The sequence below is a fragment of the Podarcis gaigeae genome (assembly GCF_964106915.1).
Source record: "Podarcis gaigeae genome assembly, chromosome: 10".
NCBI lineage: Eukaryota > Metazoa > Chordata > Lepidosauria > Squamata > Lacertidae > Podarcis > Podarcis gaigeae.
The window spans coordinates 38435280-38462597 of NC_139686.1; the positions used below are offsets into that span (position 1 = coordinate 38435280).

At 41.2% G+C, this 27318-nt stretch overlaps 1 protein-coding gene across 3 annotated transcripts in view; it reads left to right on the forward strand.

Annotated features, from left to right (window-relative positions):
• The first annotated feature begins 219 nt into the window (after positions 1-219).
• RASSF9 (Ras association domain family member 9) overlaps positions 220-27318 on the forward strand; it is a 51945-nt gene continuing 24846 nt past the window's right edge. For 2 of the 3 annotated variants that reach the window (XR_014555362.1, XM_083699383.1), the window contains exon 1: positions 220-509. Coding sequence is in view for 1 of the 3 variants with exons in the window: in XM_083699383.1 (XP_083555509.1) it covers positions 463-509 (47 nt within the window). In the remaining 2 variants the exon portion in view is untranslated. Of the gene's footprint in view, positions 510-975; positions 1135-27318 lie in introns of those variants that run through there. The other variant, XM_083699384.1, reaches the window with a different exon arrangement.

Consider the following 27318-nt stretch of genomic DNA (forward strand, 5'->3'; position numbering starts at 1 on the left):
ACAAACAAAAAAAGTTGGCTTTCCGTTTTGCTTTGTTAAACCCCCTCTGCCCCGCGCTCCCAAACACTCTGGTTTTACTGATCCTGCTTTCTTTCCTTTTTAAGTTAGCAGCTCGGAAAGTTTAGCAGCATTGCTCCCCCTCGCCATCGCTCCTATTCCCCCTTCCACCTCGGGTTTCGCCCTTCCTCTCTCGACACCCATCCCCTCCTCCCGCCTGTTCCTAAACGCCTCCTTCAAGATCGCGGCTGCTGGGCAGGGCTCCAGAAGAGCAGCAGCAACAAACAAGGAGGCAGGAGTTCAAAGTTAGCAACGGGTTGCACAACTTCGACGCTGGGTGACTATTAACAAGCTGGAGTAGTAGCAGCAGCAGGAACGCCAGCGAGACAGCAGCGCGCCAGCCAGCCAGCCAGAGCTTTCTTCTGGGACCTGTTTGATGATCTCCTCCTGCCTTTGGGACCTACCATGGCTCCTTTTGGAAGGAATCTCTTAAAGACCCGGCACAAAAATAGGTAAGGAGTTGTTTGGAGATTCTCTTTCTTGTACCTGTTTGATTCACACACAGCCGAGAAGACGATCATCCGAAGATTAACTCTTCGGGGGAAGGTGCCTATATAAACTCAAGACGGGTGTGCGTCTCTTTCTCCCCCCTTTTGCACTTTCCTCATGCCTATGAGTTGGCTTCTCCAACCATGGCTTTTCAATAGGAAAATTCCGCCCCACTCTTATCCCTCCCCTCCCCCCTTTATAAAAAGGTGCTTGTAAGCACTCGGATACTGGAGCACTGCACGACTTTACTACTACTACTACTACTACTACTACTACTACTACTACTATTTCATTTCCTCCTGCAAACTGAACGTGTGAAAGAATGCCCGAGAAAATTCCAGGGTGGGATGAAAACGTCCTGGCTAGGAGTGCGAACTAAATACAGACGTTACAGCGCCCCTTATCTGGAAGCTGATAAGTTTCTGCGCGCACTAGTTGGCTGGCTGCAAACAGCGGGGACTCGCTCGTTCATTGAAGGGGGGCGGCTCATGTTTTTGTTCGTGTCCCACCTAAACTTTGCCCAACGTTTGCCTGAAAGCTCTCAGGAATCCACTCTCGCTTCTCAGCAGGCTACATTCGCTTTTCAGTGTAAGTTTTGTACTGTAAAGAGAAGTTTGTTGTGTTTGGCGGGCTGGATGATGGGTTTTGTTTTGTTTTTTAGTTTTTTGGGTTTTAATCTGTTCTGAGCGCAGTTTGGGATCTATGATTCCTAATTCATCATTTAAATTTCTGTTACCATTTTTTTACTGGGGATAAGAGTTAGTTCGTTTTGAATAGCCTAGTCTGTCCTAACAAGGGCAGAACTTCATGTTCCCCTCCCTCATATTTCCAGGGCTCCTATCTGGCCCCCTACCCCCAATAGCCACACTTGCTTCTACATGTTCTTTCCAATACTGTAAAAAGAAAATTGCATGCTCCAGAATTGTGTAATTATTTTTAACTGCTGGTGTAGCTTTACATCTTAAGTGTAAGTTTCCTTGGAGCGAACATGATATTTTTTCTGTTGCTTTGGCAATCACAGTGACCTTGAACTTGAGATGGAATAGCTAAAGTGCCTTTTGTTGCACTGGTCTGTGTCCTCCTTGTTTCTGTAATTCCGATTTCAATTCTATTGGGATGTTTTCTATTTTATTTTATTAAAAAACCATGTGGTATAGGTCCCCCCCTCCAGTGAATGCTGTGTTCTCTCCCCCCCAACCCCGTATGTGTTAATTGGTTTCATTTACATTTGTGTGCCTTGGCCTCTTTAGGACCGTGGTCACATTCCATGATAAGGCCAATAATCTGCAATAATCTCTCTCTGCCTCTGTCAGTATATTATCAGTGGTTATCATTCACAAGTGCAGGCAAAAATAAATGAGCATGTCTCTGTGTTTGAGAACAATGATTTGTTCATGAGTTTTCGGTTAATGTTAGAAAATGATAGCTGCTTTAGATTGCAAAAGCTATGTAGGATTTCCTTCTGAGCAAATATGCATAGAATTGCAGTGTAAGAAGCTAATCTAAAACTCTACAGTGAGCTGCAATGGTGGTGGGCAGATGTATGCAGAAGGTTTCAGAGGCCTACGCTTGGATATATTTCTTTCCAATTAAATTACAAATAAGTGACACATTTTCAGAAGTTTTTGGGGGAGTTTTGTGGGATGGCATTGGGGACTTTGTTTTCCTCGAAAATTAGTGTTAGTCCCAAAATCTGCTGTGGTTCTATCACGTTCTCGTTGAACCATGGGGTAGGGGTGGAGGGTAAGTCTTGGCACAATAACAAAGGGCAAAATCTGGAAAGTAAACAAAGGCACCCTTTCTTGCACTACAGTACTGGAACCAGAGGACAATTGCCTACAGCTTGCTCCTGGTAGAGATCTGTGTCTGATAATTTAAAGGCTGCCAAGAGAGATGGAAAACGGATGTTTTGTAAATCTGAAAAGTTGTGATGAGATAGGAATCATTTCCCTGAGTAGTTGCTGCCTTTTCAAACCTAAGTAAAATCTTGCCCTAAGTAGGATCTGTCCATCAAAGTTTTAATTGGTATATAGAACAGTAAACTTGGAAATAGATTTTCCTTTTTCTTTTTGTTCCTGGCTCTGCTACTTTTGAACAAATAGTGCCAGCTAGTCCTTGTGGTTTGGTACATGCAAGTACTCATAATGCACTCATTTGTAATCCACAGAAGTGTTGTGAGGCCCATTGTTTCTAGTCCTGGGGAACTCAATAGACATCTTATAACTCCACATGAATGTCCATAGAAATACATTTGAAATTATCAACAACTATCCAATAAATATTTTTTTAAGCCCCACAGAGTTACATGAGTGCCATCCATATTTTATCTCTGATTTCTTATCCTATTCTAACATGTTTGCATATTAAAAAGTCCCATTCATCTAAATGACTTCAGTGAAGTTTAGGCAGGAGTTCTAAGCATCCTTACATTCTAGTACAGTGGTACCACGGGTTGCAGATTCTTCAGGTTAAAGACTCCGCTAACCCAGACATAGTACCTCGGGTTAAGAACTTTGCTTCAGGATGAGAACAGAAATCGTGCGGCAACAGGGGGAGGCCCCATTAGCTAAAGTGGTGCTTCAGGTTAAGAACAGTTTCAGATTAAAAACGGACCACCAGAATGAATCAAGTTCTTAACCAGAGGTACCACTGTATGTATGTTTCAGTTTACTCAGTCAAGCAAAGATGATGATGATTTATTAAATTTCTGTACAACCCTTCATTTGAAAGTCACAGGGCGGTTTGCAACATGAAAACACAAAAATACATACCATAATAACAAACAAAAACAGTGACAACACCCTCCCCCCAGTTTAAAAGGCAATATATTGTTTAATCAGCCAAAGAGGTCAAGATTATTTGAAGCAGATGGAAGCAGAGTTTTCCTGTTGAGAGCAAATGGTACTTTTATTCAGTTTCTAACAGTGGTCAGTGTGGTGTAATGGTTAGAGTGTTGGACTATGACCTGGAAGAGACCAGGGTTCAAATCCCCCCTCAACCATGAAGCTCACTGGATGTGACTTTGGGCCAATTACTGCTTTATTACGGGACGTGGGTGGCGCTGTGCGTTAAACCACAGAGCCTAGGACTTGCCAATCAGAACGTTGTAGTTCGAATCCCCAGGATGGGGTGAGCTCCCGTTGCTCGGTCCCTCCTCCTGCCAACCTATCAGTTTGAAAGCATGTCAAAATGCAAGTAGACAAATAGGTACTGCTCCGGCGGAAAGGTAAACAGCGTTTCCGTGCGCTGCTCTGGTTTGCCAGAAGCGGCTTAGTCATGCTGGCCACATGACCCGGAAGCTGTCCGCTGGCTCCCTCGGCTGAAGATGGTAGAGGCATAGTCACATCATATAGAAAGAGGATAAAGGATCCACAGAGTACTGTGCCACCTGGAAACTATGTATACCCAAATGAAGAATTGAGTTTGGGACAGATCATTTTTGGGGAGTTACAGTTTGAGTTACTGTGATTGTTGTGGCCATTGGCCTTATGTGAAAGCAATGATCATTTCCACATTTTGAATGTATCATTTGGCAGACACATGTGCTTTCATACTTGCTGCACTTCTAGAAGGCTTGGGTGGGTGCAATGGCCCATAACTAGAGCTCTTTCTAAAAAGAGGAGTGATCATTTCAATGCGACCAGTGCCAATCTGACATTGCATCAAATGGATTGGTAGCAAATAGGTTTTCACCTTCCCCAGAAGTGTGTGGCAATGTGGCATTGGCCAGCATGTTTGTTCCATTGGGGCCTGCCTTCCTGAATGTGTTCCTTACCCTGAAGGCTGTGCTGGTCATCTGTATCTCTGTCTGTCTCCTTCTGCCATGCTGTAATCTGGATGATGACAGGCTGCATTCTCCTCTTCTTGCAAGGAGCTAATCTTTTAGGAATGTTTCGACTGCAGAGGAGGATACCTTAGCAGAGGGGGATTGCACCCTGGAACATTATATTGTGTGTGTTTTTCAACATATTATAGATACCTACTCTGTCTTTATTATACATATAGATAATACAACAAGTTTCTTTTAAAAAATCTCTATGTGAGTCACAATCCTAAAATTTGAATATATTGTTCATGCAAGTTTTGCTAACCTGGTAGGGGATAAAGTATAAATATAAATGATTGACCAAGGTGAAAGTTTGTGATTGTGCTATAAACAATTTTCAGCTATAAACTTAAAAAAAAAATTGCATAGAAATGTGTGGCTGCTTTTTCAGTGTAGATCTACAAACAACAAAGTCAGGTCTAGCAAGCTACATTTTTAAAAATAATAATAGTAATAGTACAAGCAAGCATATCCATTTTGCCAGCTCTTAAATATGTTAAAGACAAACACCACTCTCACACACCCTTATAACGGGTTATAAAGGAAAGTTACCGCACATTCGTAACTTTACCCACAAAATGGTTCTAGTCCTACAGCTTAGCCTGCTCTACAGCTCAGCCCGCTTAAAGTCCATGGGTAGGCAAACTAAGGCCCGGGGGCCGAATCCGGCCCAATCGCCTTCTAAATCCAGCCCATGGATGGTCCCGGGAATCAGTGTGTTTTTACAGGAGTAGAATGTGTCCTTTTATTTAAAATGCATCTCTGGGTTATTTGTGGGGCATAGGAATTCGTTCATATATTTTTTTCAAAATATAGTCTAGCCCCCCACAAGGTCTGAGGGACAGTGGACTGGCCCCCTGCTGAAAACGTTTGCTGACCCCTGGCTTAAACCATTATTATGTTCATCAATGTCATCCACTATAGCCAAAAGAGGAGAAAGTTAAAGCTGTTTTTAGATTCTTCATGATAGTGAACGGGAGAGCACAGAGTTTCATTTTATAGAGAGTGGCCTAGGACCTTAAACATTGATTGCATTCATTACAACACAGCGTGGTTGGAACTCAGAAATCAATCTTTCTTTTTAATGCACAGATACAAGGTGACTTTTGGTCATCCTTATACTGTACACTGCTACTATGTAGCATCCTTGTATGCTGCTACCAGGTAGCCAAAATAGGGCCATTGAGAAGCAAGAGGGAGGTATCAGTATGCTTAGAGAAAACCCCAATATCTTAGACAGGATAGACAGGCACTGGAGGCTGAGAGGGAAGGAGGAAGAGGGAGGCTGCCTACAAACACATTTACTTGCACACTTACTGTTATCAATTTATTTAGTACGTTTTTTATAGCTTGGTGCTGCACACATGGTTGTCTCACCCTGCCACTATTTGATCCTTACAACAATCCTGTGCAGTGGTTAAGCTAAGAGTTGGTGATTGGCCTGAGCTAATCCTGCAAGCTTCATGGGACAACAGGGATTTGAATCCAAGCCTCATTGGTCCTAGTCTATCACTCCAACCCAGACTTCCCCACTTGACCATTGTCCATGCTGACTGAGGTTGAGGAGTGTTGTTGCCCACTAACACCTGAAGGACATCAGGTGTGGAGAAAGTTGCTCTAACCACTATCCTTCACTTTCTCTGATTGCATACATATGCAGTCACAGAAGAGAAAGGGGGGGGGGGAATAGTGCCTTTTACAGGTTAGGCTATCTTTGCAACAAGCTGTTATGCCAATTATCCTAGGACAAGTCTGGGGTACCTGTAGCCCTCCATATGTTGCCAATCAACTCCTATCAGGTTGTTTGGGGCTGATATCCAACAGTATCTGTAGGCCCACAAGCTCACCATTTCTTTTTAAGGGGAAAACCAACACAACTTTATTACAGCTATCTCTTTCTTGAATTCACAATAGATATGACGTTATTGTTATTCATCATTCTGAGATAAAAGTAGTACTGAATGTTTTGTAACTGTGATTCTTATCCACACAAACTTGTGAAATAGCTCCACTTAACGGAAGCCCAAAATATATGTTCCAAATTTGTGCATAGAAAGATAGACAAATGCTGGGCAACTGGGGATAAACTTCCATAAATCTGATGAGGTGGGCTCTAGTCCATCAAAGCCCATGCCACAATAGTTCTACTAATCTTTAAGGTACCATAAAACTCTTCTTGCATTTACATGAATACATGGAAAGGCTGCAGGATTGGGTCCATTTTCCTTACTCACAGCATGCATTCAGCATAACTTCTGTGTCCACGTGTTTTCAGCCCCATATGAGTATTTATCAATGTGTCTTCTTTAACCCAATTTTCTTCTTTCTCTGGCTTAGGTAGTATTACATATAATACCATTAGTCATGCAATCTACTCCACTAGAAAGAAATTGTTGCCTGCTTTCCAAAAGCAGTCGATCATTAACATTTAAGGCACAAATACTTGTGCTTTCTTTGCCACTGAGAGAAAACTCTTTCTGACGCTTAAATGAGTAAGTACCCAGAGATTGCTAAGAAATGCTTGCCAGTGAGCAATCTGATCCAGTACGTGCTTGCTCAGAAGTCATCCAAACAGCATAGTAACAGGACCATATGCCTGCCATCACATCATATTAATTCTGCATTTTCCTAGTAACCTTTAATTAAAGAAGGCAGACAGGCGTCATTGTCCCTGCCAAATGACAACCAATGCAGTGAAGCAGAGGTGGGGAAACTGACTCTGACTTCCAAAGCTGTAGCCATGATAAAGATTCTTCAGAGGAATGCAGAGTGTACACGCATACTCTCTGTTTGCAAATGTGAGACATTCTCTTTCAGTGATCCCTGTAAAACCTACATATTCACATATTCACAGACTCTTGCACACATAGGTTATATCAGATGTGGTTGAGCCAGCAGGTACAATTCCACTCCGCTCTTTCTGCATGCATGTCAAAACACACAGAAAGCTTTCTCATATCAAGTCAGACCATTGGTCTATCAAACTCAATACTGTCTCCACTGACTGGCAGTGGCTGTCTGGGGTCTCATGCAGAAGTCTTTCTCTACCATCCTTGCAGGGATTCTGTTTATTTATTGCACAAAAATTTCTATACCACTTGATTTGGTTAAAAAAACAACCCCCATTTAAAGTGGTTTACAAAAAAAATGAAACAACTACATTAGCAATAAGAAGAATTAACAACAATAATGTAAAACTTCCAAAAAATTAAAACAGCAATAGACCAAAAGCAGATTAAAACTTGCATCAACTTCCTAAACATCTGAGTAGACTTGTCTACACAAGAATGTTTTAGCAGGCACCAAAAAGCATACAATGAAGATTCTTGCCTGATATCCATAGGTAGCGAGTTCCAAAGTTTGATCCTGGGACCTTGTGCATGCAAAACATGTGTTCCTTCCCAAATGGAGTCCTTAATACACGATGGCTCATGAAACCATGCTCGGTTTTCCATTTCATTGGCTGCCACTTCATGAGAATACTCTTGAATGCAATGCCCCATGAATTTAATAGTAGTGGCTGGTAACCATTAGGACTGGTGGTGCAGAAGGCAGAAATGCTAACAGTAGGTGGGGCCTGAGCCAATGATGGGCAGAGCCAACCAATTTGAGTTTTGTCCCCATCCTCCTCCCTACTGAGTTCTGCAAGGGCAACACTGAGACTGAGGAGGAGGAAGCTGGCAATAGGGAACCCCTGGACTAGTTGTAAGTTAGAAGACAGGCAGGTGAGAACTAAATGAGGGCAGACTGAGGTTGGTAGGGCAATGGCCCATCAGTCCTAATGGACAAGCCTGCACTGGTGTTTAACTAAAGCATGCACAGGATCAGACTGCTAGTTAGCAAAAAAATTCTAGCAATATCTGGATTCTTACTCATTTACCCAGGAAGAGTTTTCTTTCAATGGCAAAGCACAAATACCTTCCCCTGCAACAGTTAATTATCTACCACTTTAGAAAGGCAGGCAACAATTTCATTCCGGCAGGCTAAATTACATGACTAATGGACTCGAGCATAAGACTGCATAATCTGGAGAAAGAGAAAGAGCTGGCTTGGATAGAAGCTAATAAAACACTTACTCAGAAATAATCACTTGAGTTCAGAAACCACAGTTTTCTTGTAGGGGAAGTACAGTATACTTTATGAATCCTGTAGAAAGAACAGATAGCACTTCTAAACTTCTCAGGCACTTATTTAGAAATGAATATTCAATGGCAGTTGTGAAGAGTGGCTAGAGGTCAACACAGTTTCAGATGGCTAGTAGGGTTGCTTCACTTGAAATTTTCAACAGAGGTCACTTCATACAGTGAGAAGTAGGAGATATTGTTGTTGATGGTTATTTATTTTAAAATGTGTGTGTGCTGCCTGCAATTGTCACAGCAAGAGCATCATTTCAAAGTGGCATACAGCAAAACAAATATACAATACACTTAAAAATAAAAAAAAGGTGTCCAACATAATCGGAAGTCAAAACCATTTTTAAAACCACAATGCCTGCCAGCACACACCAGCACACATCAAGATGAACAGGAAGGTTTTCAACATTCATCAAAAGTGTAGCCAGTTAATGTTTGCTTTATGTCTGGGAGATGGTTATTCAAAAAAAAAAAAAAAAAGTGTCACGACAGGGAAGGCTCTGTTGTGAGTTGTTGCCCATGAACATTTGCAGGCTTTGGGAGATGACTGAAGATGACTGCAGGAAGCAGACAGTTTTATATGGAAGGCATTCTCTCAGATATGCTGGTCCCTAGCTACTTAAGAAATTTTAAATTAATATTAGAACCTGGCCTGTTAGCTAATTGACACAGTACAGGTCTTTTAACAAGGGTGTTACATGTCCCTGGCTCATTAGCCTGACTGTTGCATTCTACGCTAGCTTCAGCTTCCAGACTGCAGCTAGGGGTGGGTCCACATAGAGCACATTGCAGTAATCAGAGCATTACGGTGTCAAGACACAAGTCACTGTGGCTAAGCTGTCCCTGTCCAGACACAGCCAAAGCTGATATACCAGCCAAAACTGGTAAGAGTTGCTCCTCATTACTGCAGCCACTTGAGCCACCAGTGACATTGATGACTCTAGGAGCATTCCCAGGCTACTGTTTTGGTACTTTTGTTGTTCATTTGTTCCATATTCTTGGCCCAGGGACACAATCTCACCCACAGGGGAAATATTTCTGAGATTCTCTGTAGTGCATCATATATCAGGCTTCTCTTATGGCTGATCCAGAGGTGCCACTACTGCAGAATGTCCACAGCCTGGGTGCTGAGTGGTGTCTTTTACTGGGCACACATCACACCTGTACTGATGGATCTGCTCTTGCTGCCTATTAGCTACTCAGCCAGCTTTAAGGTCTTGAGAGTTACATATAAACTACTAAAATACTCTGGACTGCTGATTTCCCCTCTACGCGGGTGGCGCTGTGGTCTAAACCACTGAACCTAGGGCTTGCCGATCAGAAGGTTGGAGGTTTGAATCCCTGCGACAGGGTGAGCTTCCATTGCTCAGTCCCTGCTCCTGCCAACCTAGCAGTTCGAAAGCACATCAAAGTGCAAGTAGATAAATAGGTACCAGTCCGGTGGGAAGGTAAATGGCGTTTCCATGCACTGCTCTGGTTCTCCAGAAGCGGCTTAGTCATGCTGGCCACATGACCCGGAAAAACTGCAGACAAACATCGGCTCCCTCGGCCAGTAAAACGAGATGAGCGCCGCAACCCCAGAGTCGTTCACAACTGGACTTAACTGTCAGGGGTCCTTTACCTTTACCTTTTTACCCTGTAAAGGCACTGAAGTCAGCAAATGGAACCCTGCTAATGTTGCCATGGCCCAACTGGCAATGTGCAGGTGGCCTTTTCCACTTATTGTACCAGATCTATTGAATGCCCTCCCTGTTGAAATTTGAGAGACCCAGTCTGTGTTTGCATCCTGAAGGCGCTTGCAGCTGTGTAAGCATATTCCTGTTTCCTTGAACTAGATCTTCTGTTTTTACTTCTAAAAAATCATACAGCTTTATTGTATATTTTAACCATGGGTTTAAATTCAATTTATGTGTTTGGTTTTTAATATTTATACTTTGTAAACCACTTAGAAGAAACAAGTTCTGGCACTGAGCAGTATATAAATTAATCAACAATACCAATGCAGGCAAATAATAATAATAATAATAATAATAATAATAATAATAATAATAATAACAGCAATGCAGGGAATGAACTTTTGCTTTCCCCCCATGCTTCTATGCAATGTGCAGAGATGAATTCTCACCTCTGATAACCTACTTAATTTCCATCCTACTTAATTTCCTTGCATATTCATCAATGCTGTTGTCTGAAACACCTACTGGAGACCTGTGCTTAACCTGGAAGAAAGTCAATTATGTGTTGGTACATTCATGTCAGGGATAGCATAATCTTTACAGTTCACAGTGAATGTGACTCTGCTTCCAATATTGCATTGAATGGGGGGTGGAATCAACATTGTCAGGTTGCAAGAGCCTTCTGTGAGTGTTAGGGTAAGCCCAGGACTGAGTAGTGTAACTTCTACTGCTGTAGGTACTCTGAGCTGTGACTTTGAACCACTTTGTGATTCATGCATTTTTATCCCTAGAGAAGTACCTTCATAGCAATTGATACCACCTTCTAAGAGAAACTCTACAGAAGAGTTGGGCAAATTATTTATGGGAAAGTGTAATGTTAGAAGGAAAATTTGCTATTAGTATAAATAAAAATTGGAGTATGTCTGCAACACAGCTTCCTGCATTTTCAAAAGTAGCACATGAAACTTCTGTGCAAATCTGACCTAGTTTTTTGTTGTTGTTTCTAAGATAGGATGGTGGTTGAAAGGCAGCAGTTTGTTGCTTCACTTAGGTGTTGTGAGGATAAGTGCATTTAGAAGCTAGTTATTTACGGTACTCACAGGGCAATAATCATAGGGACAAAAAGTTCCTTGGGCATATACAAAATAATAAGATAAATACATAAATGTATTTCACAAACCTAATCTTCAAACATAATCTGCAAACTCTGTAATCACATGTTCTGAAAACATCAGTTCTTGAAGCATCCTTATGAATTAGGAATGTAAATATCATTTAAGGTCTGATTTCATTTTAAGACTAGACTGTGCAAACAGGTCACCAAAATGAATGTTGCATTCATTTGCTTGCGAGTGAGTGTCACTGCTTTCAATAGTTTTTACTAAATGTATAGTATCTGTTGAAATGAAAGTCACTTTCATGGAATCACAGAATTGGAAGGGAGCCCAAGGGTCTCCTAGCTAGATGCCTTGCAGAGACAAAGGTAAGGTTCTACACTTAGGTAGGAAGTACCAGCACTACAAATATAAAATGAGGGACACTTGGTTTGCCGATAGTACATATGACAAGGATCTAGGGATGTTAGTAGGCCACAAGCCAACATTGTCAATGGGGAGTCAACAGTGTGATGGAGCAGCAAAAAAAAGCTAATGCTATTCTAGGCTGCATCAATAGAAGTGTGTTGATCAATGGACATAATAGTCCTACTCAATTATGCCTTAGTCAAATCACACCTGGAGTACTGTGTCCAGTTTTGGGTGCCACAATTTAAGAAGGATATTGACAAGCCGAAATGTGTGCAGAAGAGGGCAATCAAGATGATGAAGGGTCTAGAAACCAGGTCAAATGAGCAACAGTTGATGGAATGGAGTATGTTTAGCCTTATAAAGAGGAGACTAAGAGGTGATATGATAACCATCTCCAAATATCTAAAGGGCTGTCACATGGAGGGTGGAGCAAGCTTGTTTTCTTCTGCTCCGGAGAGTAAGACTTGAACCAATGGATGCATGTTACAAGAAAGGATATTCTGAATAAACATCAGGAAGAACCTTCTGACAGTAAGAACTGCTTGACAGTGGAACACAATGCTGCAAGAGATGGTGGACTCTCCTTCTTTGGAGGTCTTTAAGCAGGATTTCGATTGTCATCTATCATGTATGATCTAGCTGAGATTCCTGCAGTTCAGTAGTGTGAATTAAATGACCCTGTGGCTCCCTTTCAACTGCACAATTCTATGATTCTATGAATGCAAGAATCACAGCTAAAGAATTCCTGACAGATGGCCAATCAACTTCTGTTTTGAAAACCTCCGTCTTCTGAGTTGCACTTAGACCACTTTTGAACTATGCTTGTTTCAGGGAAGACAGTGGACACTTCTGAGCCAGTCTGAGACTTGTCCTTTTTGGACAGTCTTCCATAAACCAAAATAGTAGTTTTCCCCAAGATGATGGCTAATTTATATAACACTGCAAACAAGATATAATTCTAAAGAGAAATGTATCCTTAATTATTATTTATCTCTATGTTTCTGGATGGCAAAGTAGGTGCACTTCTCACACCTATTGTTCCTTGTGTTGGTGATAATTATGTGCTAGGATTTCCTGCATGGATAGAAAACAGCTTCCTGGCCAAGGGAGGTATATTTTGTCTTCCCTTCTGAAAAAGCAAGACTGATAGAAGGCTTACAGGAGAAAACACAACTCCTTCCTTGAGGGAGTAAAGGATCAAGCAGGGGTTGGGCGCCATGTTGTAGTTAAGCAGGTCCTAGCCTGGTATCCTTGAAGTAATGATTGGTTCATCCAAATTGCCAAGCGCTGTATAGTTAAGCAGATGTAAATAAGTTGTCTCCCCATACTTAATGATTCACCGAGTGCAAAAGAAATTACATATGATTGTAGGTAATGATTTAGTTTGCAGGATTCCTAATTTAGGGCCTGAACTAAAAACCTGCTCAGCAAAAGGAAGTCTGTTGGAACATGTGGGGCAATGGATCTCAAAATGTTTAGGAAAAACTTCCCTGAAAGCCCAATGCTTGAAGCTCCACACAATTAGGGTTGCTGAATTTCCTGGTCATATCTGGAATACTGCACTTGTCAGTAGTGTTCAGGCAGAAATTGGCTAAATGTCTTCGAAAATCTGGACAGATGGCAACCCATGTCAGTAGTGCCGTTTTTATAGAAAATAGTCAACAGCTTTGGGCAAAACTAAAAAAAGCTCAACAACATTTTTGTCCAGATTTTCACTGTTTGAAATATGCCAACCCTACACACAATCATTTTACCTGAGTCTATTATTTTGAAGGTTCAGAGGTCCATTAAGTAATTATTGCTCCTAGCTCAGGCATAGCCAACATGGTGCAGATGATACTGGACTTCACCATCCCAGAGCACGGGCCATGCTGGCTGGGTCTGATGGGAATTGGAGTCGGACAACAACTGGAGGGAACCATGTTGGCTACCCTAGCCTGTTGACATGCCCTTCTCGAGCATGGGTGCTGTAAAGATTTGACACTCACAGGAAACAGAGGGACAGTGTTTTGACAGAGATAAGAAAATATGAGTTGCATCTGGTAGGGATGGTCCACTCGTTCCTTTAGAAAAATGAAGCTGCCTCAGGAAGGAAAGGACCATGCTGGCAGGAACGGAAAGGAAGGATAAACTAGATAGCTTTTGAAAGGTCTCTGGCCTGGACCCCAGTATAGTATATGGTAACAGGTCCCTAAAGGCTTTGTTTTCGTAGACTGTTTTCAAGGGAAAGACTGGTTTGGTTAGTTTCCTCCCAGCAGGTGGAAGGGCCATTGGGTCACTTTCAAAATAAATTAGGCATGAGCCTATCCATTTTCTTTTCCTCAGCTTTGATACAAGACATTCCTACATAATTTAACTGATTCAAGGGTGACTGGAAGGCAGCCAGATTTTATTGAGGTGGAGATGAGAGTGGAGTCCGAACAGGTGTATTTATGCATACTAGTTTCTTTGTTGCCTTCGCTACAGGGAAAAATAATAATAATTCAAAGGATATTTTATTGCTTCAGATCTCAGGAGCCCATTATGAAGATGGATTTACATCATCTTGTGAGGGAAACATATTACCTAACTTTCTTTATGGTAAGATGCCACCAAATAGTGAAGATGTCATTGTCATATAGCATTCCCAGCAACCTTTCTCTGATGAAAATAGGGAAATCCATTATTATTATTATTATTATTATTATTATTATTATTATTATTATCCCACCCATCTGACTGCCTCAAATTTATGAGTAAGAAAAATAAAATCTGATTAAAATTTATATAAACTGGGGTTTGTTTTTTAAAATATATATACCGTATTTTTTGCACCATAACACTCACTTTTTTCCTCCTAAAAAGTAAGGGGAAATGTCTGTGCGTGTTATGGAGGGAATGCCTACGGGTGGCATGCCTACGGATTTTCCTCCTCTAAAAACTACGTGCGTGTTATGGTCGGGTGCGTGTTATAGAGCGAAAAATACGGTATATATATATATATATGAAGGACTTCACTTAGAAAAAGCAAAGAAAGAAACCACACTAAATGCCCAAACATCTGCTGGAAAGATCTATAGATTGGAAGCCAATACAATAGGTTGTGGAGTGTAACTGTGTGGCACTAGGTCAGATGAAGATCCACCTTGTCCATTAAGAAACTGCTTAATGTACCACAATCTATTTTCTGTCCAGCCCTATGTTTGAGGAAATATGATGTATAGTTTTCTTGTTGTTTTTCCCCCTCAAGCAAGAACATGCATAATGGTTGTTGGTTTTCCTTAGTGGAGTCTGTGTAGACTATAATTAAATCTATAATTGTAATTCTGAGGCTTCCTACTTATTTGTGTAAAATATGTTTTTGCTCCATTTTTTTAAACTACTCTTGCAATTACGTGTCCTGGGACCTTAGGCTGAAAGGAGGATCATAAAAGCAGCAGCACCACCTGCACTTTTGTAGAAAATAAATCCAAGGTTCTCCTTAGCTGCAGTTTAGGCTGCAATATAGGAGTGACATTGCACTCAACCTATCTGTTGGCATTTTGCCTTCTTCGCAATAAGATATTTGAAATGATTGCCAGTAACCTTACAGTGCCTTTGCATACATAAGAATGAATTTCATCGCGTCAGACAGGTGGCTGGATTTCAGCTGCAGGTATGAATTACCAAAGAAAACCCCCAGCAGTGTTACCTTAAGGGTAGAGGATGCGTGGTGTAAACAAACTTTTTGTGACAAGTAAAGAAGAAGAATAGATGTACTAACAGTGTAGACTTGCAAATCGAGAGCCATTACTGGAATGAAAACCACAAGTGCTCACTGCACTCAGCCTATGGGCAGTGTTTTTAGCATATATCTGTCTAGAGGAATTGAACTGAATATTGCACTGTAAGCCATTTAAATTTTGCACTAAAAAACCCCCCTTCATATTAATAGAGCACCTTACAAACTGTGTGTATGTGATAAGTAAATCCCAGTCCTTATACACCTTTGGATATACCTGAGAGGATGGTGGGATAATTGCACAGTCAATGATAATTGTCATGACTGCATTGTATGTGACATATCTATTCTTTGATCTAAATCAGTATTTCAGAAGAGCTGAGTTAATCACAGGCAAACCCATCCCAGGACTTACATTAGACTGGGGAGAATTTGGGGAGGGGGTATCTGTTCTGAAAAGAATCTACTATTTTCTTCTACCAGTGCTGCTTTCTCAGGAGCTGAGGTTGTGCAGCACCAAACCTGTTACGATTCTGTAGTTGGGAGTGCATAGAGGGAAGTAGGTTATGAGCGTAAAAGCCTGCTCCGATATAAAACTTGGTGCTCTCAGGTGAGAGATAAGAGATGAGCAGGGTGAGTGGGGCAAGAGCCCATTGGGGTTTCTGCATTTATTTAGAACAACATTATGTTTCTATTTATTGATACAGTATATGTAGCCATTTCACTTTTAGGTAAATCGTTTGCTATGGTTTTGATTGTACTCATACCTGTGTTTCTATTTATTGTATACCGCTTCAGGATCTTCAGATAGTAAGTAGTCTAAAAATGGAAATAATAAATACATAAATAAAATAGATTTGCTTAAGCTTATTCTGCATCCATACTCCTATTTATTACATGTATTTAAAAGAATTTGTCAACGATTTCATATTCTTAAAAATTCTAAGCAGTGTATAGTCTGAAAAAGAAACAGTATATCATAAGAAACAAAACCATAACCTAAAACCAATATAAAAACACAGGAAGCATATAAAAGCAAAAAAAGCCCATAATATCCTGATGTCTTCACAAGACTGTTGAAGCAACCGATGGTTTCTGCTTCTGCATACTCAGAAGAGTCCCAGGCCCTCTGACTACTACAATGACTTATTTTTGAAAGGTTAAGCATGTCCCTGCATGCAGTCTCAATTGGCACAGTTTTGTGGTGAACCATTTGACTCATACTGACTGCCTAAGTTCTATGAGGCAAATGAAATGTGATGCAGCCTTTGGCAATTGTTGGGGAAAAGACAAATAAATAAAAATAAACTACTCTCTCTGTGAGGAAGCGAGGACAGCATGCTTCGCTCTAGCAACAAAGAGCACGCACCTTTATTTTATTCCATCGAAATGAATGGTTAGGGACTCTTTTGCAGAAGAGAAAAAGCCTACACATCTCTAGCCCCGACACTGGGCAGCCTGAGAGGGGCCATACTGGCACACAGTATATTGCACTGCTGTACATGGCCAAACTCTGTAGCTCACCATCCACTAAACCCCTTTGCTTTCCAGAGGATTTTGCTAGTGCATTGGGTTATATACAATAGCTCTAGTCAGAGTAAGCCCATTGAAAATAATAGTCATGACTAACTTAGGGTCATTCATTTTGGTAAGTCTACTTTGAGCAAAGCTTGGTTAGATACAATTCATTTTGATTTATCATGGCAAAATATGTAGCAGTTCCATTGCTCACTTCTTTCATCAGTCAGTTATCCTAAAAAAAAAGGTAAAGGTAAAGGTACCCCTGCCCGTACGGGCCAGTCTTGACAGACTCTGGGGTTGTGCGCCCATCTCACTTAAGAGGCCAGGGGCCAGCGCTGTCCGGAGACACTTCCGGGTCACGTGGCCAGCGTGACATCGCTGCTCTGGCGAGCCAGAGCCGCACACGGAAACGCCGTTTACCTTCCCGCTGGTAAGTGGTCCCTATTTATCTACTTGCACCCGGAGGTGCTTTTGAACTGCTAGGTTGGCAGGCGCTGGGACCGAGCAGCGGGAGCGCACCCCGCCGCAGGGATTCGAACTGCCGACCTTTCGATCGGCAAGTCCTAGGCGCTGAGGCTTTAACCCACAGCGCCACCTGCGTCCCCGTTATCCTAAAAACTAAATTATAATTAATCATGTGGTCTCTCAGTAATTACTCGTTTATTTATTTATTTTACCTCCAGGAAGACTTTTAGACCAAGATTTTAATTATTCTGAAATGTCCCCATTCCATTCTTAGTCACATACTTGGAAGTTCTGTGGAAAGCAGTAGGACTTGTTTCTGAGGCCACATTCACCCCATACATTTAAAGCTATGATATCACTTTAACAATCATGGCTCCCCCAAAGAATTCTGGGAGCTGTAGTTTGTTAAGGGTGATGAGAGTTGTTAGGAAACCTCTTTTCCTCTCCCAGAGAACTTTGTAGTTTTGAGGGATACAGTTCTCCTAACAACTCTCAGAACCCTTAATAAACTACAGTCCCAGAATCCTTTGGGAGAAGTCATGACTGTTCAAAGTGGTATCATAATGCTTTAAATGTATGGTGTGAACATGGCCTATATGTGTGCATAATCAGGGTGATTTTAAAGAATAATTTTAAAATGTGAATGTGCTTTGGTTGAGCTACTATGTTATGCTGGGTAAACTATATTGAAATGTTGAAGTGCAAACATGTCAGTTTCCTGGAGTAACTGCCCAGATAGCAACCTAACATGGAACATACTGCATCAAAGGTCAGTGCTTTGTTCAGACTAACTCCTTTCAGGCCGACTATTTGTTCAAGCTTTATCCCTGTAAAGTATTTGGAGTATGTGTTCTTAAGCAATGAAATCCAGATTCAGTTATGCATCATGGTTCTCCTTAGTTCATTGCTCTTTGGTCATAGTACTCCAACAGACCATGGAAAATACTCTTTCCTATCACATAACAGGTCATTTCATCTGTACGTTTGCAGTGCTGTTTGATTGTTCAAGATAGGCCAGAAATTGTTGAACTTTGCTACCAAAATTCACAGCATCTGAGGCAACTCGGACATTGTCGGCTTTGAACATTCCATCCGCTGAGATGTTGCATTAGCCTCAGAGCACAAAAGTCATCACAGATTAGTCAAGCCCAGAGAACCATGGCTTGTGTGCTTGATTCAGGCAGCTGGAGAAGTTGTTCAAATACAGTACCTGTTTGATTCCTGCATCTCCATCTTAAGGTATCTAAAATGAGTTTGGCAAATGTGATTATCTTCTTCATCTGTATGCTAGCAGAACTTGCTGGAAAGAGGCTAAGATAGTAATGTGGGTATTCAGTCTCTCTCTCTGTGTGTACACGTTCTCTCTCTCTCTCTCTCTCTCTCTCAGAGTATACTTGCAGTTCCCTTAGATTTTTCATTTTAGCTCTTTTTTTTACCTCCAGCATGAAAGTGAAAATACCATAACAAACAATATCCCCAGCATACCTAAGTTTCACCACCCCATAAGCATGGAGCTTGAAAAGCTTTGAGTTTCAAACAAAATGCAGTCATAACTTGAACAGCTCTGCCTTAAGGCCCTTTGATAAATCCATATTTATTTAGTTTTTGCAGTATAAAAAATAGGGAAAACTCCAGGGGGAAAGCCAGACCTGAATATGTCTTTGATTTCTATAGATTGAAAGTAGAAGTGATCTCATCTTAGAAACTTTACTTTAAACGGCAGCTAGTTACTATACTATACTATCTGGGGTGGGGGTTGACACTGAAGCTGCAGCACCTGAGCTTAAGAGAGACATGTTCTAACGCCAGATCTGTTTGGGCTGCCTCTAGGGAGGGGGCCAAGATTGAAGCAGGAGAGGACCAGTAGCTGGGTCAACTGCAAAGCAGGCAAAACTTTTGTTACCACCTTCCTGCTTTGCTTTGCTACTGCTGCCCCCTGAAGGGAGAGGAGAGATGACAGACCATCCCTGGAGGACACTAGACCCACTGACCACTGCTTTGTAACAACTGGCCTCAACACCAGACTTCAGGGTGGGGTGAGGACGTTAAATGGGAAAAATTGCTGGTTTGATGTGCATGATTTTTAGACTAGGAGAAGGCTGAGGTTTTGTTTATTTGCTAGTGGATCAATTATTTGAGTATTATTACTATTTTTTCCTACTACAGTCGTAGCTTGGTTCTCACATGGAATCTGTTCTGGAAGTCCGTTAGACTTCTGAAAATGTTCGAAAACCAAGGTGCAGCTTCTGATTGGTGCAACTTCCGTGTTGGACATTTGGCTTCCAAAAAACGTTCGCAAACTGGAATACTCACTTCCAGGTTTGTGGTGTTTGGAAGCCAAAGCGTTTGAGTCAAAAGGCGTTCAAAAACCAAGGTACGCCTATATAAAGCTGATATGTGTGCTTTTTTTGTTTTTCCATGGGTGTTTATGTTGTATGATACACTATGGTATTATATATTGTAAATTTTTCTTTGATGTGAGTTGCCTGGAGACCTTTGGGTGACAAGCAATGAATATATTTAATAAATAATAAAATTGAATTAAAATTCAGCTCATCGCAGAATGGGAATAAAGTCCAATCCATCCCATTGCTGGGCAGGTTTCTGAGGACAAATCTGTATAATTCTTTAGAAATCTACACAAATGTAATGTACAAAGTAAAGGGAAAATTCCCACCTGCTTGCCAGGTGGGTCTGATAGATGCCTATCTGTGTTCAAAAAGTAAGTACAGCAGCCTACAAGCATCTAATTAGCAAATGGGTCTCCTGCTGTTGCACATATTGAAATCAGTGTAGCAAGTCCAATTAAGTGATGGCGTTGTATCACTCATGGAGAATTTTATGTATTTTATATACATTTTATTTTGTTGTTGTTGAATTCCCCCCGAAACTCTAAGGGGGATTTGAATGTAAAATGCACATAAAATATCCTAAATTTCTGCAAGAGTGTGAGGCATATCATCAAGACCTGTTAATCCCCGTGGGATTTGCTGTACTGATTTCAACACACATGAGCAACAGGAGCCCCACACACTTGGTAGCTGCTCTTAGGTGGTTGAAATTACTTTTTAACGAAGATGGACAGGCAGCCATTGGACCACCTCATATATATAAATCTGTACAAGAGTGAGAGTCTGACTGTGCATGGATTCCCCACCCATCACTAGCTGCTTCTTGTTATTTAGCGGTGATTGAACAATACATGTAGTTTATGTGACTTCTCTCGGTCCCTCTCTTTTCCAACTTCACAGGTTTCCAAGCAGGGACTCGCCAGAAGACCTTTGCTTCCCATTAACATCTGTTTACATAGCAATACATACATGTTGTCTTCTCTTCAGTTCAGACACAACATTCGACAAGTACTCCTTACCTTGGTGGCTTCATTTTCGTCATGTAGAAATGCATTCTGAAATGGCACTGTCCTAGGAGAGCCCTACCATATTATATTTCTGAACATGTAGAATCATTCTTCAAATGGCAATGGAAGCTGCTTATTTCTTAATGCAAACATACGTAATGAGGCAACTCATTATTAATAATCATTATTTTTACATAAGCTCCATTTTTGGACAGAAGAACAAAGAAACACAACCCCTTATGGTATTAAATGGTTACTGAACAAGCAGAAGCTAAGTTCAGAGCTTCTTTGTTGGGTATTACCAGGATTAGCTATAATTAAAGAATTATGATGTAATTTGCCTGAAAAGACCATATGATATTAGATCTTACTGACTTAATTTTCTGAAATGTGAGATGACAAAGAACAGATGTTTGAGATATTACAGCTGCATGGCACTGCTTGATAAGTTTTGAATTAATAGCATGCTTTACATGAAAGAAGCGGTAAAGGAAACCAAATGACCGTAAATGATAATAAATCCAGGGTTGTGCAGGCTGGGGCAGATACAATCACTCCTAAATCCTCTTCTGCTTCAGTTCTGTTCTATATGGAATGGGTAAGTGAGAGGCTGGCAAGGGGTTGTGTCATTGGCTAGGAGAATACACATAATCATATCATAAGGCATTCTTCTGTCTGCTCTATAGTTTATGAGTTGCTCTAGTGCAGGGCTAGGAACCTGTGGCTCTGCAGATGTTCCTGGATGATGTTCCCATCATCCCTGACACTTGGTCCTGCTATCATGGAATGGTGGGATTCCCAACAACATCTGGAGGGCTATAGGTTCCCCATCCTGCATCCATAGGACTCTACCTTCTATTACCTGTTGAAGAAATCAATGTTATTTTTGCTGTCAGCACACCCAAAAGTTGGGCTTTGCCTTGTGAAGGATGCATTGGCATCTCTCAGCAGTGGAACTCAAATCCACAGTGCCTGTTTCACAAAGTCTTTTCTTTCCCACTGAGTGAATGGTCTCTTGATGCTGTTGCCTCCTGTGTGCTACTGTAGCTTTCAGTCTTTCTTAGCCACATGGCTTTCATCCCTCCCTCTTGAAGCAGGGCTTGTTCCTCTCTGACATATATAACTAGATGCGTGTTGCTGTCTGTGTTCTGAACTTGTATGTCTCTGTGTGTAACTGAGAGTTATCTCAAAAACCTGAGGCCTTTTCCTGAGAAGCCTCTGGTTTTTCCATTTAGGCCTGCTAACCATGAGACCACAAGAAGCTCTAAACAGAGATTTCCCACCTGCATTCTTGTGGATTTTATATGGAGGGGGCGTAACCTGAGTAGGATGACATTGTCTGACATTCCCATTGTCATCAGCTGTTGATTAGTGCCTTACTTGCATGGGTACTGTGGGTTCATGATTGATGTCCTGTAGGAGCAGAGGGAACATAGGAAGCTGACATCCGCCTGAGTCAGGCCATAGATCAGGGTTCCTCAAACTCAGCCCTCCAGATGTTTTTGGCCTACAACTCCCATGATCCCTAACTAGCAGGAGCAGTGGTCAGGGGTGATGGGAATTGTAGTCTCAAAAAGATCTGGGGGGCCAAGTTTGAGGAAGCCTGCCATAGATCCACCTAGATTGGTATTGTATACACTGACTAGCACCATCTCTCCATGGTTTGCCAGGGATTGAACCTGCAACAGAAGCATTTTCTAATCCTCTCCAGCTACTGTGGTGGCAGAGTTTTTGGAAACACTCAGATATCTGCCTTATACTGAATCAGACTATTGGTTCCATCTCCTTCAGTACTGTCTACACTCTGGCAGTGACTCACCAGGGTTTCAGGGGTCTTTCTCTGTCCTATGTGGAGATGCCAGGGACTGAACTTGGAGCCTTATGGAATTTGAGAACATCTGTTGCTGCAATAGCTTTCGTTTCAACAACAATTGCTGTTGACACTACTCCTGCTTAAGCAAAGGACAGCAGATCAGATTATCATAATGGTCATCCAGTGTACTAGGACCGAGGCTCACACTGTCTTGCAAGATCAAATATGGAACAATAAGCCACTGAGATTCTATTTTAGAATTGGAGCCGTCTCAGTGAGTCCTCCTTATTGTCTACCAAATTTCATTTTGAAGTGTAATTATTGTTAAAAAAAACAAAAAAACAAAAACACCTTAGGCCATGGTTGGCTACCCATTCTGGAAAGCAGATCAAGACATGGAAGACTGCCAGGAAATTATAAAAGTACAAGGCAACCTCTTCTTACATTCCTATTTTATATTCTCTGTAACTATTCATGGATTTCTACCCCGCCTACTGGGCTTCCATTCAAATTTACTACATTATCTCCTTAGGCTGAGATATTTGCATCAGCCTTATATGAAATATCTAATAGTGCTTAAGGATGAGTGAATCAGTCTGTTTCTGGTCTGTGTCAGCTTTCCATGTGTTCACCCATAAGTCCGTTTCATCCTATTTCCGTGTTAATGTGTTGTTGTTTTCAAATTCTCATGGGCAAAGCAAACCGGTGAGGTTGCAGGAGGCAATAGAACTACCAGTTCCCAAGCCCAGCCAGTCTCATGCCTGCCAGGGTAAAAGGCTGGGAGGGGTTAGTATGTCACGTCCAAGGCTGGCATTTATTCCATCTACCACCATCATGGCATGCTGAGATAATGGGAGGGCTTGGAATTCACTGGACCTAATCAGTCCCCGAAATGCCCCTTTTTCCTTTTCTCTGCCAAGTTTTTCCTATATATCCTTTCCCCTCTATGTGATCCTTTCTCCGTGTCATGGCTGACATGAAACAGAAACACCTGCAAAGTCATATGGCCTCCCACTAATCATACGATTGCACCCTTTAATACCTATTTAAGACCACATTTTAAAATGTGTTTTGTTTTGAGCATGCTTTTTGAACTGAAAACTGCATCAAAACATTTGGGAAGTGTGAAAGCTCGTGAAAAACTGTGTTATGTGATAAGGGAAGATTGGGTTAGTCCCTATCAGAAAAAAAAAAAATAAAGATCAAGTGGTGTACTTTTCTTTTCAACAGTACTTTTCTTTTTTAAAAAAGGTTATTTCCACTGTTCTTACATCTCTCTCTCTTTCTGTAAGCAAGTTAGCTGTTTCTCCCATGGCTCCTATATTACTCTTTAGTTTGGCACAGCTGAGACACCAAAGCTGCCAGCCTCCTTCTCTAGCTATTATCACCATTTTTATTTTTATTTTTTTATATCTTGCCAATCCTCTGTTTCCACGGACTCCTCCAGATTGCTTAAGGTAATTGTATGCAGTATTCATATCTCATTATTATTATTCCTCTATTGAGAAGATTAAAGGACTGATCTGCAACAGCAATTTGTCTAGGACAGAGGTACATAGCACATCTCTCCCTCCCAAGTCATCAGATCAATCATTTGAGGAGCACAGAGGGGATGATAACTAGCTATGTACAAACATGTCTCATTCAGCTATGATATTTGTTTGACATCTGGTTTGACTTTCCAGTGTTGCAATTGGTTTATTTTGCACAAGTCTATGCAAACTGAGTTGATGGAAGGAAACAGATTGCTAGGGCATTTGAACAGTTTCCTCTGACATCCCCAGTGATGAACAATCTTCTCAGCTGATCTGCATCAGAATGGGGCCGTGTAAATGGTGTTCTGTTGCACCAGAAGCGGTTTAGTCATGTTGGCCACATGACCCGGAAAGCTGTCTGTGGACAAACACCAGCTCCTTTGGCCTGAAAGCAAGATAAGTACTGCACCCCATAGTCGCCTTTGACTGGACTTAACCTTTACCTTTTTTGCATGTATATGAGAGAGTATGGTTGCCAAATGCACCACTGGCATATGACCTCTGGAGGGTTTGCCAAGAGTGAAGGTGTCCCCCAGGCTAAAAAGCGTTAGCCACAACCAGAAGCCTTATAGTTGGTCTCTAAAAACTGAAAATAGGACTGTTGTTCTTAACATGAACCGTAATGGTGACACAGATTAGCCATTCTGTAACTTCAAAACAATACAAGCATTCTTGAAGTTGGAGGTTCCTTAAGCTTCTTCTTGGTATTTGTTTATGAAATTTAGAAAGCATGTCATATGACAACTGAAGGAAATCAAGGCTAATGCAGGTTTCATTTAGGGTGGGTATATCATAGAAGCACAGCTGTGGGGTTGGAAGGGAATGTAGTGAATCATCTGGCACAAGTCCCTGCCCTGTAGCAGGACATCCTATGCATAAAGCATTTCCTGGCAGATTCCTGCCCATCCTTTGCTTAGATATTTCCACTCTCTAGGCAACTATTCCTGTTTAGGATTAAAGCTGCTCCAGGAAGCTGTCTAAAGATACAGACATATACCATGCACACCCAACCACCTTAGAAGCAGAGCAACATTTCAAAATGAATCCTTTGGAATTTAAAAATGCTTAGCCAGAGTATGATACAATCTTTTATCACATAATCACATGTTACAACTGCTCTTTTCATTTCTTGCAAAGTTACTGCTCCCTGCCATTATTTAGCTCTTGTGAGGTTTCCAGGTTTTCATTCTCAAGGACCCTTAAAGTTGTGTGCCTAGAATAGCCATTAACAATTTGTGTTATAGAAAGGGCAAAGTACAGTTGTTCTATTTGATTTGCTTCAATTTCCCAACCTTATTCAGTGGCCAACAGAACAGAGATTTCCCCATCTCTCCCAATACAAAAAACGGCTGTTACTAAGGCTGTTATTAAACCAGATCTTCACACATGGGAGAAAACACAAGTTCTCTGATAGGTGGAAAACACAAATAAAGTAAACCTAGGCAGTCTTAATGTCAACCAATGTGGAAATTAATTCTAGGTGATATGCTAGGTTTTTAAAAAAGCAAATAGAGGAGAAATATTTTATGTGATGTGGAAAATACTGAATTTCACCATTGAACAGTGGAATCGTAAACTGGAGGAAGAGGATCTTGTGAAGATTGGGCTTTATTCCCTAAGAGAAATTTCACTCCAACTAAAAAATAGAGTTATCCCAACTGCATTCATGTTACGTAAGGTGGGATGCCACTACTGGACCACCTTCCTGGCTGCAGCGGTGCTGTCCCTTGCCAAGGATGAGGTGGAGCAGCAGTGAGGGTGGAGGAAGCCATGGACTGGCAGCAGCTGTGGGCCCAGGTGTTTTACCCCCTCCACCTGCTGCCAGTCTTGTGCTTACCTGCCCTCGCTACCACCTGATTGGCCCATACCAGGGAACAGCAATATCACTATAGCCAGGAGGGTGATGCAATAACAATATCTCACATCATATGGCACTATTGCTACTTTGGCTTCTATTATCTGCTGCCTCCTGCTATTTTCCATTTTAAGACACTGACCAGATGCAAACTCATGGTGTTACCATCAATCACCACCCCTCCCCTCCAAAAAAGTTGTTTGTCTACTCCATAACTTGATGGAGAGTTATAGAGAACTTGCAGCCTTTCACCCTATTTCATGATGCTTTGGTTGGTGAAATAAAGATTTTGACCTACTATGAATATTCAAAACATGTGCCAAATGGAAATGACCCTAGGTTAAATTAAGAACAATATAATCAATGGATTCATTTGTGCAGCAGAGAAAAATACTAATAAATGTTTAGGAACATGGTGAGGTGTGGCATTCCATATTTTTCAGCCATAGAAGCCCATAGAAATCTTGGCATCCAGAATATCCTCCCCAAAGCTTTGCAGGATTTCTGTATCAATTCAGCAGCCTGTACTATTATCTTAATCAATACTAGATAAAATAGAAGGGTTGACCACTTCTGCTGTGGTCAGGTATATGGAGCTGAGATTTCGAACAGGTGTCAAATAGTTCCATAGAGCTGAATAGTTCCTGGTAACTGCTCCTTTCTCTTTTTTATCAGCATCTGCTAGTTATTTGTAAAGCTATCAGTTGTACTTGATAACTCTTGTGTTAACGTGCATAATCATCATGGGTTACTTTGCTTTTCATTTTAGCCACAGAATATTGAAACACCTTCAGAAACTCTGTTCCATTTGTGGGACTAACTTTTTATGATTGCTGAAACTTAAGGCAAATAAAGCTCAGAATTTGTTGACGTTTAGTGCTCACCTGTTGCCTCTGTTGCAATTTATATATACGTTCTATTTTAACAGCCAGTCTGTGAGCTCAGAATGGCATTTATATGGCATCTTGGGCTATGCAAACATCCCAAAAGGTGGCAGATATTTATTTTGTATCTGGTGACACATTCAGAAATAATGTTGTCGGACTGGGTCTTTTACTCTTTCCTTTCCCTATGTTATGAATCCATGTACTTAAATTGATAGCTGTAAAAATAAAATAGTATCATTGGATTGTAGGCAACTAAGTTCTACTTAGAATAGACCTGCTAAAATTAATGGGTCTAATTAATTGTGTCCATTAATTTCACTGGGTGGTATTCAACTAAGTTTTACACAGTGTAGACCCATTGAAAGTAATTAACATGATTAAGTTAGGACCATTAATTTCAGTGCATCTATTCTGAATAAAACTTAAAAATCACCCAATTGGCCTACTCTGAGTATGACTAACATTGGTTGCAGCTCA